The 13,578-nt window shown below is 38.5% G+C and overlaps 2 protein-coding genes across 6 annotated transcripts in view; both read right to left on the reverse strand.

The window, feature by feature from the left end:
* Positions 1-2,644: 2,644 nt before the first annotated feature.
* Positions 2,645-11,439, reverse strand: LOC107594777 (adenylate cyclase type 8-like). 5 transcript variants are annotated; one of them, XM_016284952.1, is made up of 18 exons: positions 10,502-11,439; positions 10,000-10,149; positions 9,787-9,917; positions 9,583-9,694; positions 9,346-9,473; positions 8,727-8,885; positions 8,409-8,640; positions 7,738-7,926; positions 7,554-7,654; positions 7,260-7,461; positions 7,079-7,171; positions 6,753-6,925; positions 5,753-5,834; positions 5,287-5,445; positions 4,910-5,056; positions 4,587-4,679; positions 3,764-3,878; positions 2,645-3,297 (listed from the first exon to the last, which is right to left on the reverse strand). In XM_016284952.1, exons 1-18 carry the CDS (start codon positions 11,372-11,374, stop codon positions 2,891-2,893), a joined length of 3,546 nt encoding a protein of 1,181 aa, XP_016140438.1. In that variant the 5' UTR covers positions 11,375-11,439; the 3' UTR covers positions 2,645-2,890. The 5 variants fall into 5 exon arrangements, with proteins under 5 accessions (XP_016140438.1, XP_016140439.1, XP_016140441.1 ...); XM_016284954.1 differs by having other exon boundaries at positions 3,220-3,297; positions 4,567-4,679; XM_016284953.1 differs by lacking the exon at positions 4,587-4,679.
* The window catches only part of LOC107594782 (dnaJ homolog subfamily C member 27-like), a 14,761-nt gene continuing 7,851 nt past the window's right edge, over positions 6,669-13,578 (reverse strand). The window contains exon 5 of the transcript XR_001610194.1: positions 6,669-6,679. The gene's annotated coding sequence lies outside the window, so the exon portion shown is untranslated. The remainder of the gene's footprint in view (positions 6,680-13,578) is intronic.

Raw genomic sequence — 13,578 nt, forward strand, 5'->3', positions numbered from 1 at the left:
ATGTCATAGCCTACAACATTTATAAACTTCTTAACGTGCATTGCAGTTGTGCATTGATTTACAAATATAAAAGTATCGACTATGCTGATAAATAATTGGTTTAATGTTGGCTAAAGACTAATATGATATTGTATTATAAGTATTTGTTTAAATTCTTTGCCTAATTGTATATGCTTCCAATAATTACCTAATTAAATGAATATTGAAAAAAAGACAATATTGGCAAATACTGATATATTATGTACCCGTCACAAATATGAAGTGTCTCTCCTTATATCTTTCAAAATTGTACACACTCTTGCATACTTTAGAAACTGGGACGGGGGTAGCTGCAGTTCGGAGTAATGGGAGTGGCAAAACGTGGTGTGCCGAAAGGGGAATACTACAATAGAAACTAACCCCTAACCCTAACCAATTAGAAAGAACTTTATCCACGCCCCCTACCTTTCGACACGCCCTAATCTTGCTGTTTCTTTTTAATCGTTTACTAGCAATTTCTGAGAGAAAATTGATTCTACACACTGATCTATAATAGATCAAATAGACAGTGTTGGGGGTAACGCATTACAAGTAACGCGAGTTACATAATCAGATTACTTTTTCCAAGTAACTAGTAAAGTAACGCATTACTTTTTAATTTACAAGAGAATATCTGAGTTACTTTTTCAAATAAGTAACGCAAGTTACTTTTTTTTTCAATTTATTGATTGACAGCTCTCCTGTCCCCATGTTGAGAGAAACAAGATGTTACTAGTTCTAAAATAAATATGAATATGCATTAATTCCTCACAAAAAAAAATTTAAATTAATAAAAATAATGAAACTCAGAATATGACACAAACCTGCAATAATTAAATGTTAAACAACACAAATATCCTTTATGTATTTAATCCCATTATGTTAACCAATGTCTTTGCTTCTGACCTTCGATGATCCAGTTCAAACATACTAATAAGCAAAAATTACTCTAGACAGACATTTGTGTGTCTTTTTTTATTGCTGAAGTGTGTTGAAATGTCTTCTTCTGCATTCTACTGTATGGACGTACATGTACTTTTCCTTCAGCCTGAGGCTTATTCATTTCACTTTTGGTGTGAAAAGGCTTTTATATTTGCCAAAAATATAACTTTTTTATTTTAAAAACAAACAAGCAAGTCCTGTCCAGATTTAAAAAGTAACGCAAAAGTAACGTAACGCATTACTTTCCATAAAAAGTAACTAAGTAACGTAATTAGTTACTTTTTTATGGAGTAATGCAATATTGTAATGCATTACTTTTAAAAGTAACTTTCCCCAACACTGAAAATAGATATATAGGCTATCTGTATTAGAACAGTGGTTCTATTTCCACACCCCCTACATTACGCCCACTGCTCCAGCCTGCAGTTATCCCTGCTCAGCAGCAACATGATTTGGTGACCTTGTGTGGTAGTGTGTCCCAGAAATATCTAGAGTCTAGAAATATATTTTAAAAAAGACAGATGTTTGGCATTGTAACTTTTCTTCCTGCTCAAGTAGTGTTTCTTTTATATTTTCATTGTTGACTTCATTGTAACTCTGACTCAAAGTCAATATTAATTATGTTCTAAGATATTTTATTATCCATCATAAAATCAAACTATGATCCCTAGAAACTCCCAAAAAATAGAGACAGAAGCTTTAATAGTTTCTTCCTGTCCCACTACCATGTAAACACAACATAAAAGAGTTTTAAAAACTGCTGCTCATCTAAAAATGGCTGATTATCTGAAAAGTTTTAAATCGAAATATTTTGTGTTGATATTAATTATGTTCTAAGATATTTTATTATCCATCATAAAATCAAACTATGATCCCTAGAAACTCCCAAAAAATAGAGACAGAAGCTTTAATAGTTTCTTCCTGTCCCACTACCATGTAAAAACAACATAAAAGAGGAGTTTTAAAAACTGCTGCTCATCTAAAAATGGCTGATTATCTGAAAAGTTTTAAATCGAAATATTTTGTGTTACATACTTTTCATAGAACGTTGGAACAATATGTTGATATGTTGGAACAATAATCCTGGGATTTATAGCTTCTCCAGGGTGTTAATGAATAATACAAATGTGTCAGACAATCAGCTAATTAGCTTAGCATGGTTGACCTCAGACACTTCATTGTTCATTCTTTAATTTGTCAGTGGCAGTTGAGCATCATAACGCATTTCAATATGACCTCCAATGAAACTGTTACATGTTCTAATCAGTTGCTGATTTTGACAGAATGCAGAGTTCCTTGGCTTTTGCACACTATTTTGGTCTTGTTTGGTTATTTTGCCACTTTTAAATGTCTAACATTAAAGGTTTAAAATGTCTAAAAATCCCAATGATACCAACTCCAGGACAAAAGAAACATCACTGTTTCCATTGTGATAAGCCATTTCTGCTACAGAATATATATATATATATATATATATATATATATATATATTTGCAACTTTTTATCTCACAAAATCTGACTTTTCTGAGTTTACACCACACAATTCTGAATTCTGAGTTTATATCTCGCATTTTTTTATTTTTTTTCTGTTTTCACCACAGAATAAAAATTCTAAAATTTCTCTGCTCAGAGTTTAAGTGTTTAAATCCTGCAATTCTGAGTTTATGTCTTGCAATACTGACTTTTTTATAATAGCAAAAAGAGTCAGAATTGTGAATTTTTAAATTCTGTGGCGGAAATGGGCTTCCATAATAAGAAACTTTGAAAATCAGTAGAAATCTGGTCATACAAGAAACATAAAGTCTTTACTATACAGAAAAAAATAACAGATAATGTGGAAAATCTCTTGAAGGCAATGACTCATGAAAGAGACATAAGATTCTCTAAAAGAGGTATTAAATACAGTTCCTGTCCAGTTTTCAATCAAAATTCATGTGATCTCCATAAGATGAAAGCCTCCATTGGCCTCTCGTAATTCCTCTTTCTTGCGGGCCTGAACCAAGGAAAAGACCACAGCAGCGAGGGTGTTCCTCCCGAGAGAGATCCCTCTGCTGGTGCTTCTCTCGGCGTAGCTTGTGCTCTGTTCCCTGCTGCTAACAAAGTACGTGCGGACCCCTCCCCGCTGTTCGCTAACCCCTTTGACGTAGATATCTCCTCTAAGCTGTAGCACAAATCCGCGGTCAGCCAGGATACGGCTTGTGCCCTCTGGGACCTGAATACGGCCACTGAGCCCTGTGCTGTCCATTCGGCTAGCAAGATTCACAGTCATGCCCCAGATATCATACTGGGGTTTAGTGGCGCCAATCACTCCGGCGACTACAGGCCCATGAGAAATACCTGTACGATAGAAAAGCAGTTTTATGCATATTAAAGTTGTTTCAGGAGAAGAGCAAGTTACTACATTTTGTTTAAAGATTACAAAGCAAACACATATTCTCTTGGAATAAAATACATCAGTTGTATACAATAAGACCAGGAAGGCAAGTAAAACGGGGGCAATTTTGATTTCATGTTTGTCAAAGCACTATGTTGTAATTTTAGATTTAAATTCAAAGACTATTGTTGTAATAATTTTAATTGCCCAATCCAATCGCAAGAAAATCATATTGATTGTTTTGTTTAAGCTCATCAGTGTGTCCGAACTGGCGCCGAGCAGGTTAAATTACTTCCCTTCATAGCAAGTAGTCATCAAACATGCACATGTGACAGATAAAGCAAATCCTATTTAAACTGATATGTTAATTTCCAGTAGATTTTTGTGTATTACTAGTAGATGCTAAATTCAAGAATAGCACAATCTTACCGACACGCAACTGGAAGTTGTTTGAGGTATGTTTGTTTATTTGTTTGAGAGTTTCTTGCATGGCCAAAGCGAATAGAACCAGCGTACTGAGGTGAGCCCACTCATCTTCACATTCCTATAAAATACACATTAATAAAATTGAGCCTTAATTTATAAAAATGTAACTTTTCAGTTACTACTTAATTACTAGTTACATTTATAAATTTGTAATATTTATGATTATTTATGAATACTTTTTTTTATGTTTTATCCTGACCGACCTGGCCAGAATTGAAGGGATAGTTCACCACAAAAATTACATTTATGTGAATAAAGGCCTTCTGAAGCGAAGTGATGCATTTGTGTGAAAAATATAAATTGAAAAACATCCTTATTTACAACTTTATAAACCATAATCTCTACCTTTATTCATCCCCCGGAGCTGTGTGGAATACTTCTTATGATGGATGGATAAATTTTTTGGGGCTTCAAAATCTCGACCACCACTCACTGCCATTATAAAGCTTGGAAGAGCCAGGACATTTTTTTATATAACTCTGATTGTATTTGTCTGAAAGAAGAAAGACTTATACAGGTAGGATGGCTTGAGGGTGACTAAATCATGTGCTAATTTTCATTTTTGGGTGAACTATCCCTTTAACATTTTAATATATTTTATGAATTATTAATATTTTATTTATTTTTTAAAAATCTGATTCCAATATCAATCTAATCAAACGGATGCCTATACTATCAGCAACACTGGCTGATACTGATTTGGTCACCAGTATATATCATGCATCTAGTTATATTGGCAGGCATACATGTCAAATGTAGCACAGACCTGTTTTCCAGGAGACAGGCCAGATGCAGCCATGTAGCAGCTGCCAATGGTTTTGATTTTCTCTATGTCCTGGAAGTAAGGCTCTTCCAGTAGCTAAGGGGACAACAGGGAAAAAGATAAGCTTACTTATAAGATAAGTAAGCCTGTCTCTGAAATTGAAATTTCTCACTATTGCAATATTTTATGATAAAGTGAGCATTTGCGCATTTGAAATACAGTCCATTAGTAATATCAGAGCTGCTGTTAGCCATTAAAACTATGAGCATGTCCGGTCTTGGGCTTCGAAATTTGGTACTAAGAGGATGCTGCACAAACCCACACACCTCATCAAAGTCAGCGATGATCTCATTAAGAAGACGCAGACACTCCACATCTTGATGAATCAACTCTTTCTTCTCGTAATAATCTGTAAAGCCTGGAATGGAAGCAAACATCACCCCAACTCGCTCGTAGGATTCAGAGAACAGGTCCTTGGAGCCAAAGAATTCATACAGAGAAAATGCAGGAGTGTTACTATTACTTTATTTATACTTATGGATAAATGAAAGTGCTCCATAACTACTGAAATGATTGAAATGCTTCAAATTAGCCTCAATTTAAAAACAAACAGCTGGATAATTTGATTACATATATTATTATTTCTTATTTTCTAACCAAAGTTTAAACTATTAAGATTTGTCATCAATAAGCATGCAGCTACCTCATTGTTCCTGTCTCTCTCAAGAAAGTGGCGTGCGACATGGGCAGGAAGCATGTTGTACAGCAGACACTCGTTATGCTCCCTCAGTTCCTTCATGTCTTCCACTTCCTGTCTGGCCTGAAGGCGCCACAGGAAGTCTAGCCTGGCTGTAGTTTCTAACTGTAAGATTAAGCAGAAATAATTTCTTGAATCCTACTGAAATAGCTTAAAGCACAGATAGATAAAAAAAAAACTGCATGTCAGTTTTGATTGCTTCAGTTACGAATAGAATTGTATTTATTTATTTTTACAACAAGATGATAATCATAGCTAAGTAGTGGTTTGATTATTATGCATTGATATAATTAAAAACATTTATTAATTGTTAAATATGTAATGATTCTACATTATTATTTAAATCACTAGTAGTAGCATATGATACTGAATTCGTATGATTAAAAACTTTAATAAGCTTTTAATATAATACCTGTCTACTGTTGTAGAGGACAACCACAACAAACATGGCCATTAGCAACACAGAAACGCCTTTGCGTCTGAGGTACTGATTTCTGGGCAAAACACACACATATACAGCTTACATCAGCAGAGCCACAACAATTCAACAGTCCAGGAAGTAATTTGTTTTCTTGACTTTATAAACAAGTTTGATGTAGTATATAAGGGTCAGTGAAAAATAATAATGACCAAGATTGAAAAATTAAAAATCTAGTTCTTAGAAATGCAAAGTAACATTTTTGAAAAACATTTAAACAATTTCCGAGAAAACAATTAGCAGATCTAAAAAAAATATCAAGTGGCATAAAAAAAAAAAACTTACACTTTGAATGCACTTGAGTGTACATGTTAATAATATATATATATATATATATAATTTTTTTTAATCACAAAAACATACTTTGTAAAATTTTACATAACATTTAAAAACAATTTTTTTTTCAATATTTACTTTTTGATTTAAGAATATTGTCAAGTTATGAATATCACCATATTTTCACATGACCTCAACTAATCTTGCTTTTTCATATAAAAATTTATAATTTTGATATTTGACCTGTAAATATACACTCTAAAAAAGTTAAATATTGCACTGGGTTAAAAAGGGACAAACCCAGCTATTGGGTTGTTTTGACCCAGCGGTTAGGTTCAAAACAACCCAACTGCTGGGTCAAAATAACCCATTAGCTGGGTCAAAACAATCCAATAGCTGGGTCAAAACAACCCAATAGCTGGGTCAAAACACTCCAATAGCTGGGTCAAAACAATCCAATAGCTGGGTCAAAACAATTCAATAGCTGGGTTTGTCCCTTTTTAACCCAGCGCTGGGTTATATTTAACCCAGCATTTTTTAGAGTGTACTGTAACTTTCAAAACTCAAAATTTCCTCTAAATAAAACTAAAATGTTTAATGTATGAAATCAATAAAAAATTCATAAAACACTTTTTGATAAAACGTTCAAATATTGTACCTCTGAATTTGGCCGTTTTGGTGTTGGCGGACAAAGAGCACATGGAAGGCTACCTCAATGAGGTATGTGTAAACTGCAATGACTAACATAAGTACTGCCAACTTCAACAGACAGCTGAGCCTCAGGAACACAGCACACGTCACCATGGCCACCATACCACTCAAAACAAAGAACTGCAGAGAGACGGACAGTTTTACTGAATTTAGTGTAGTCACAAGCATGGTAATAATGAAATGGGGTAAAATTAGGATGGCTGTATCAGAATAAGCATTACTGGAAGTTGTCACACTTGTGACACATTTGTATTCAATATGTATCTACTGTACCTCAGGATGAGTGCAGATGTTTACTGGCCACTGTGCACCTTGTTCTGAGTTCTTGCTACTTTCTTTAGTCTCTCCAACCGTGTTACACCACAACTGTACAAATAAATCAAGAAATAAAAAATAGACAGGTTAAGAGAAGCATTTTAATTTGGCCCAAACAACTATACATTTTGGCACTCACAATATCACAGGAGGCCACACCAAAGTTAATAGCAATAGCGGTGAGGGTGAGCAGGTTACGGATACTCTTGGTCTCGTGGATCCAGCAGCACAGATGTTGTAAGTACGGTGGGGAGCGCTTAAATTCCTCAGCCAGTGTTACCAGAAGCAGTAGCACGTAGACAAACAGGAATACTAAAAACTGGATTACCATAGGACAGATTCTGTGGGCCAGAACAATATTGAAAATTTAATACGGCTACATTTCAAAAATAAAAAAGTGCACATTAGGCTTGAGAGAATAGTAATAGCTCACTGTGGTGAGGGGATGAGGGCCTGAACGGCCATGATGAAGAGGAGCATTAGGAATGAGCAGGCCAAGTTGGACTTGAACATCTCGTCTCTCATCTGAGAAAACTGAAAGTGCAAATCTTGTGTGGGCCGACTTTTAAGCAAAAATGCTATACAAAATATAAAAGCTGTTCCTCGGCTGTCCATACCTTTCCCTCGATGTGTCTGTCTTTGAAGACTAGTGTGACGGGTGTGATGTGTTCTTTGCGCATTCGCTCACTACTGCGCACCTCGATGGCTTGCTTGATTCTCTTGTTGATTTCTCGAGACCCAGCACAATGAGGAGTAATCTGATTGGGCAACTGCACTAGGGAGCCATTGGTGAAAGTGGCTAAGATCTAAAAGATGACAATACAAAAACATTGCATCTATTTCAAGTGGGGAAAAAATTACATGACTATTATTAATAGAGATAGATGACGGCTATTAGTTTGTTTGTTTTTAATCGTATTGGTCAATATTGGATATATATTTCCAATATATTTAACTGTATGTACTCATTTCTTTAGCAAATCTTAAAATTATTGTTTATAATTATAATGATATATTGATTTTTTTAGGTATCAGTATCATTTTTAAGTATCAAAGTTTTAACATCAGTTCCTTAGGAGCTCAACTTGTTGTTTAATTAGTAAAAATATTCTTACATTTGAAGTCTATGGAGAAGGGCACTTCACCTTGATAAATGGTAGCTATCCGCTAAGTATTGTGAATAAGCACGTGTGGCACTATTTAACAGGTTTGATAACTTTACATCTTATGACTAACTAGAGAGGACATTCAGATCTAAGTGAAGTTTATGAGGCCAACACAGACTCACGCAGTTCATTCCAATGATGTTATCAAACGGAAGCTCAGCACTCCATGTTGTCTCATCTTTGCTGGTCTTCCGGACTTTAGGGGGCTCCTTGTCTTCCTGTGGCGTATGGCAGATCAGAAAAGTGTCGATCTTGTGTTTGCGTAAAAACTCATTCCGCTGATAGCCTCGACCTTCTTCTGTCTCATATACCCCATCTAGACAGTCCAGGGTTGCTCGTGATATATGAATCCTCCTATTATTATACAATTTGATTCATTATTCTAATATCAATTTTATTTGGCTAAACATATGACCATGCTAATGATCTGGGGTACTTGCCCTGGGACTCCTCCAGCCTCTAGCATGTTGGCAACATCTACGTCCCAAGACCACACATCAAATTGCCATTTCTGTAGACCCAAAACCCCACACAGAACCGAGCCAGAGTGAATGCCGATACGCATGTCCATATCTCTCTTCAGCTCCTTACGTACATAACTGACAAAGAAAGAGGGAAGCTAAACATCACAATCTCTTTTGTTTTCATCAGCAGAATTAGACTTAAATCGCCATAGAGCATCAATAACAATGCAGGAAACATAGAATACAAATGTTCCAAAATATCAGATGTGTCTAATCCTGCTCCAGGAGGGTCGACGTCCTACAGAGTTCAGCTCCAGCCTGCCCAAACATGATGTTTCCAGTAATCCTGAAGACCTTGACTAGCTGTTTCAAGTGTACTTAATTAGGGTTGGACCTAAACTTTGCAGGACAGTGGACCTCCAGGAGCAGGATTGGACACACCTGCAAAAGATTTATGAAAGAACTATTTTTTGATAGCGCCACTGAGGCGCAACTCATTGGAAGAAATAAATGTATAAAAGGCTTGCTTACAATCTCGGCACATTAAACTGGGAGAAACCTTTAGGAGGTTGGACAAAATATGTAACATACACACCATATAGTGTTGATCATTGCCAGACCCATCTCTACACAGCAGCGAGCATGTGCAGTTTGGGGCTCTGGGACCCCAGACACACAGTAATAACAATCTCCAAGAATCTTTATCCTCATGCAGTGATTCTCCTAAAATATCAAAAGATATCTTTCAATTAGCTTCCAACATTGCATACTTTTGACACTAAAACTAACTGTCTCCAGGTGCCTGTGATACTCAAAAGTTAATCTTTCTCACCTCGGCAAGGCGATCAAAGCGACCGAACAGCTCATTGAGTGTGCGCACCAATTCCTGAGCTGACATGGTCATGGAGAGAGAGGTGAAGCCTTTTATATCAGCAAACAGGATACTGAGACAAGACCACATACATGTTCATTTCATGCACCATTCTTGCAGCCTAAATGTACTGGAAGACAGTACTGCACAGGGAGCTATGTGTACCTGACGTCTTTGTATTGATGAATGTAGGTTTTATGGAACTGTTGAGGAAGCAATTCATCTTCCATAGCAGTCATATCACCAATCATCTCCGTAGCAATAAATCGAGGAAGAATGGACATCACCAACCGTTCCTAATGCAAAATGATTTCTCTTTTCTTCAGCGGTTTCATATTAATGATCTAAGAATATCTTATTAAATCAAGAATCTCAAACCTGTCTCTGGTTCTCTCGTTCCATTTTGACTCGTCCTTCAATGCAACGCCGTGTCTCAAGGAATGCCTGCCTTTGAGCGCGATCCGATAAGTAGTGGATGAACAGCCCTGCGGTATTCATACCCATGTACAACAGACCTTTTGCTAGTAACTGAAAGAAAACCAAGAGTAAAAATGAGCACAGTTACTGAAATGAACAATACAAGCTTCATTCATTCTTGTATTTATCTTTCAAGTTGACAAATGGTTGAAGATTGACTTGAGATGATGGTTTATTCATATGTCCTAATAATGGAGCATTTATCAAAAAGAAGACCAAGTACAACTCAACAGAGGCATAAAAAGTCTGAAACTGACTGACTCCATATTTCGAGGATAGTTCTTGTGGTGATGTTTGATTTGAAAGAAACACTAATTTCCGTCTACTTTTTGACACAGGTGAGAATCGAAAGTGAACTTTGAAGTTAGATGAGCTTTGAGCTTGAGCGTGGAATCTTCTTTACCTTTCTTACAATGGCCGTGTCATTGTAGTTCCTAAGGGCATCCACCAACAGGTGCAAGGCAGCGGTGAAGAACCCTAGGAAGATGGACCACAGTAGAGGTAGGGGCAATAGTGTGTAGGTGGCGAAAAGGGTGAAGAGCGCATACCAGGACTGGTTCTCCAACCCATATGCCAAACCACCCAGCGCCTGCACAGTCTGGGACAACCAGCTTGCCAGCCCAGCATAGCGCAGGTAATCTGGAGACATCAATTCTTTACAGGTCAGAACTAAGACACATATGACTGCTCCAAGTCCCATGAAGAGCCCAGCCAACCATCCTTGTTGAGAGTCCACCATCTCAGGGGCCACAGCCAGGTAGATGAAGAGAATATGGAGTTTGGTAAGGATATCAATGACATTAGTGACTACAAGGGAAGCTCGGCGCTGACCAGACGAGTGTTGCTGGTACAGATGCTCAAGTTCATGAGATTTAAACTTGTGGTGAAGAACCGGAATGAAAATGCCACGCACTGTGGAGCCCCAGCTTACAAAGAAGTCAGCATCACTGAGCGAGTCGGTGGACCTGCGTGTGCTGGTGGAGTTGCGCTCTCGTAATGGGTGAACGCGGGCTGCCGAGGAACGCCGTTTATGTGTGCCTGCATTGCCCCGCACAGCTTTGCTACGAATCTGCCTGTTGATGTCATCGATGTAGGCATCAGTAACAATTATTTTGTGAGAACTGGCTACTCGCCCCTCATGGTGCATTCCTCGTTGGTCGATAATGTGACGTACTGCATTCTGCCACATTAGTTGCTTGCGTTTCAGGTTGGGGGAGGGAGACACGGCTGGGCATACTATAGGCGGAAGAGTGACTTCTGTGGAACTCAAAGCCATGATCTGAACCTGATTTGAATAGGCTTTAGATCCCAAAACTCAGTTCAAGACCTCTATCAACTGCACAAACCTAAAACAAGACAGAAAAGAAAATGGTTTAATAGTCTGGATGGAACATTGAAGTTGTATCAGAATGAAACCCATAAACAAACTTTAACATGAAATATGACAATATACAAGCACAGTACCCTTAAAATACCCCCAGAATACACTCAAATCAAGTTCAATACTACCCAGAGTACCCCCAAAGTGAGTTGCTTTTACCCCCAAGAATACCCTAAAAAAAGTTATTCTCCCCAAAATACCCCTAAAACAAGTTCAATACCCCTTAACAATTACCAAAACAAGGTCAGTACCCCAAGAGTACCCCACAACAAGTTACCCTCAAAACACCCTTGAAACAAATTAATATCCACAATTTCCCTCCAAAATAAGTTCACACCCACATATATCCCCATAATTTAATCAATACGACTGTACACAATGCATGCAATGTGTGCTCTGAACTGCATATGCGATGGCGATGGCGATGCGCTGCAGACGGCAGCCTCAGTGTTTGGCTCTCCAGTGTTTGTACTGTTTTTGTTAGTTTTTTGTTTCTCAAACACGATCAGTTTTACCAGGGATGAACTGCTGAACATTCGGCAGAACACACCACACAATCTTCTACCGGATTTAGTTTATTCGGATGTTTTGCTGAACGTTGTACTTGGCGGAGCAGCTGCGCTGATCAAGCGCTTCAGGACGCGCAGATTGGGGAAGAGAGCCGGTGTGCTCGTGAAGCTCGGATTCAGAACGGCGCTGCCTAGCATCCATCTGGCGAATCTCCACTCTCTACCCAACAAAAAGGACGAACTTCTTCTGCTCTCCTGGACAAATAAGGATTTTTCACACTGTGCTGCTCTGTGTTTCACGGAAACCTGGCTGAATGACGCCATTCCGGACAGCGCGCTACAACTGCCGGGCTTTCAGCTGTTTAGAGCAGACCGCGATGCAGAATCAAAGGAGAAATCTTGCGGCGGCAGGACATGTTTTTACATCACTCCGCAAGCGCACGTGAGCCTGGCTTTACAGAAACTCGCTGATCAGATCACAGAGACAGAGCAACAACACCCGGACTCTGTTTTAATAATTCTCGGGGACTTTAATAAAGTAAATCTTTCCCGTGAACTGCCAAAATACAGACAGCATGTTACATGTCCCACCAGAGACAGTAATATACTGGACCATTGTTACTCCACAATAAAGGATGCATATCGCTCGGTCCCCAGAGCAGCTGTAGGACTCTCTGACTACTGCCTGGTTCATCTTATACCGACTTACAGGCATAAACTTAAATCTGTAGTAAAGTCTGTAAAGAGATGGACCAACGAAACAGAGCAGGAATTAAAAGCATGTTTCGACTGCACTGATTGGAGTATTTTTGAAGCTGCCACCAACGATCTGGACGAGCTCACGGAATCTGTAACATCATATATCAGTTTCTGTGAAGACATGTCCATCCCTACCAGGACTCATTTAACATTTAACAATGATAAGCCATGGTTTACAGCAAAACTTCGTCATCTTCGTCAGGCCAAAGAGGATGCCTACAAAAGGGGGGACAGAGTCTTGTACAATCAGGCCAGAAACACACTGAATAAGGAGATTAGAGTGGCCAAGAAGAACTACGCTAAAAAGCTAGAACACCAGTTTTCTTCCAATGAGCCTGCATCAGTGTGGAAAGGCCTGAAAGACATCACCAACTACAAGACACCATCCCCCAGCACTGAGGCCAATCAACAACTTGCTGAAGACCTGAATGAGTTTTACTGTAGATTTGAAACTCCCAGTCTAACACCTCACACCCGCTCTGAACATCTCTCCACACAACCATCAACAACTCCAACGTTTCAGATCAGTGAGGATGATGTGCAGAAAGAACAAGAGAACACCAGACGGTGTGACACCAGCCTGTCTGAAAACCTGCGCCGACCAGCTGGCCCCCATCTTCTCTCAGATCTTCAACAGATCACTGGAGCTGTGCAAAGTCCCTGCCTGTGTGTCCTCTCCCCACTGCTCTTCTCCCTCTACACCAACGACTGCACCTCTAAAGACCCCTCTGTCAAGCTCCTGATGTTTGCAGATGACACTACAGTCATCGGTCTCATCAAGAACGGAGACGAGTCTGCTTACAGACAGGAGGTTAAAGAGCTGGCTGTCTG

The sequence above is a fragment of the Sinocyclocheilus grahami genome, unplaced genomic scaffold (genome assembly GCF_001515645.1).
Source record: "Sinocyclocheilus grahami isolate Dianchi unplaced genomic scaffold, SAMN03320097.WGS_v1.1 scaffold191.1, whole genome shotgun sequence".
NCBI lineage: Eukaryota > Metazoa > Chordata > Actinopteri > Cypriniformes > Cyprinidae > Sinocyclocheilus > Sinocyclocheilus grahami.

What these genes read in the sequence shown, in the direction of transcription:
- LOC107594777 (XM_016284952.1), bottom strand. Translation starts at nt 11,374, where the DNA reads ATGGCTTTGAGTTCCACAGAAGTCACTCTTCCGCCTATAGTATGCCCA. An exon ending in ACACGGCCATTGTAAGAAAG is followed by an intron (nt 10,150 to 10,501) that starts GTAAAGAAGATT and finishes GTTTTCTTTCAG; the next exon opens with TTACTAGCAAAAGGTCTGTT. An exon ending in TCCTCTACAACAGTAGACAG is followed by an intron (nt 5,446 to 5,752) that starts GTATTATATTAA and finishes TTAATCTTACAG; the next exon opens with TTAGAAACTACAGCCAGGCT.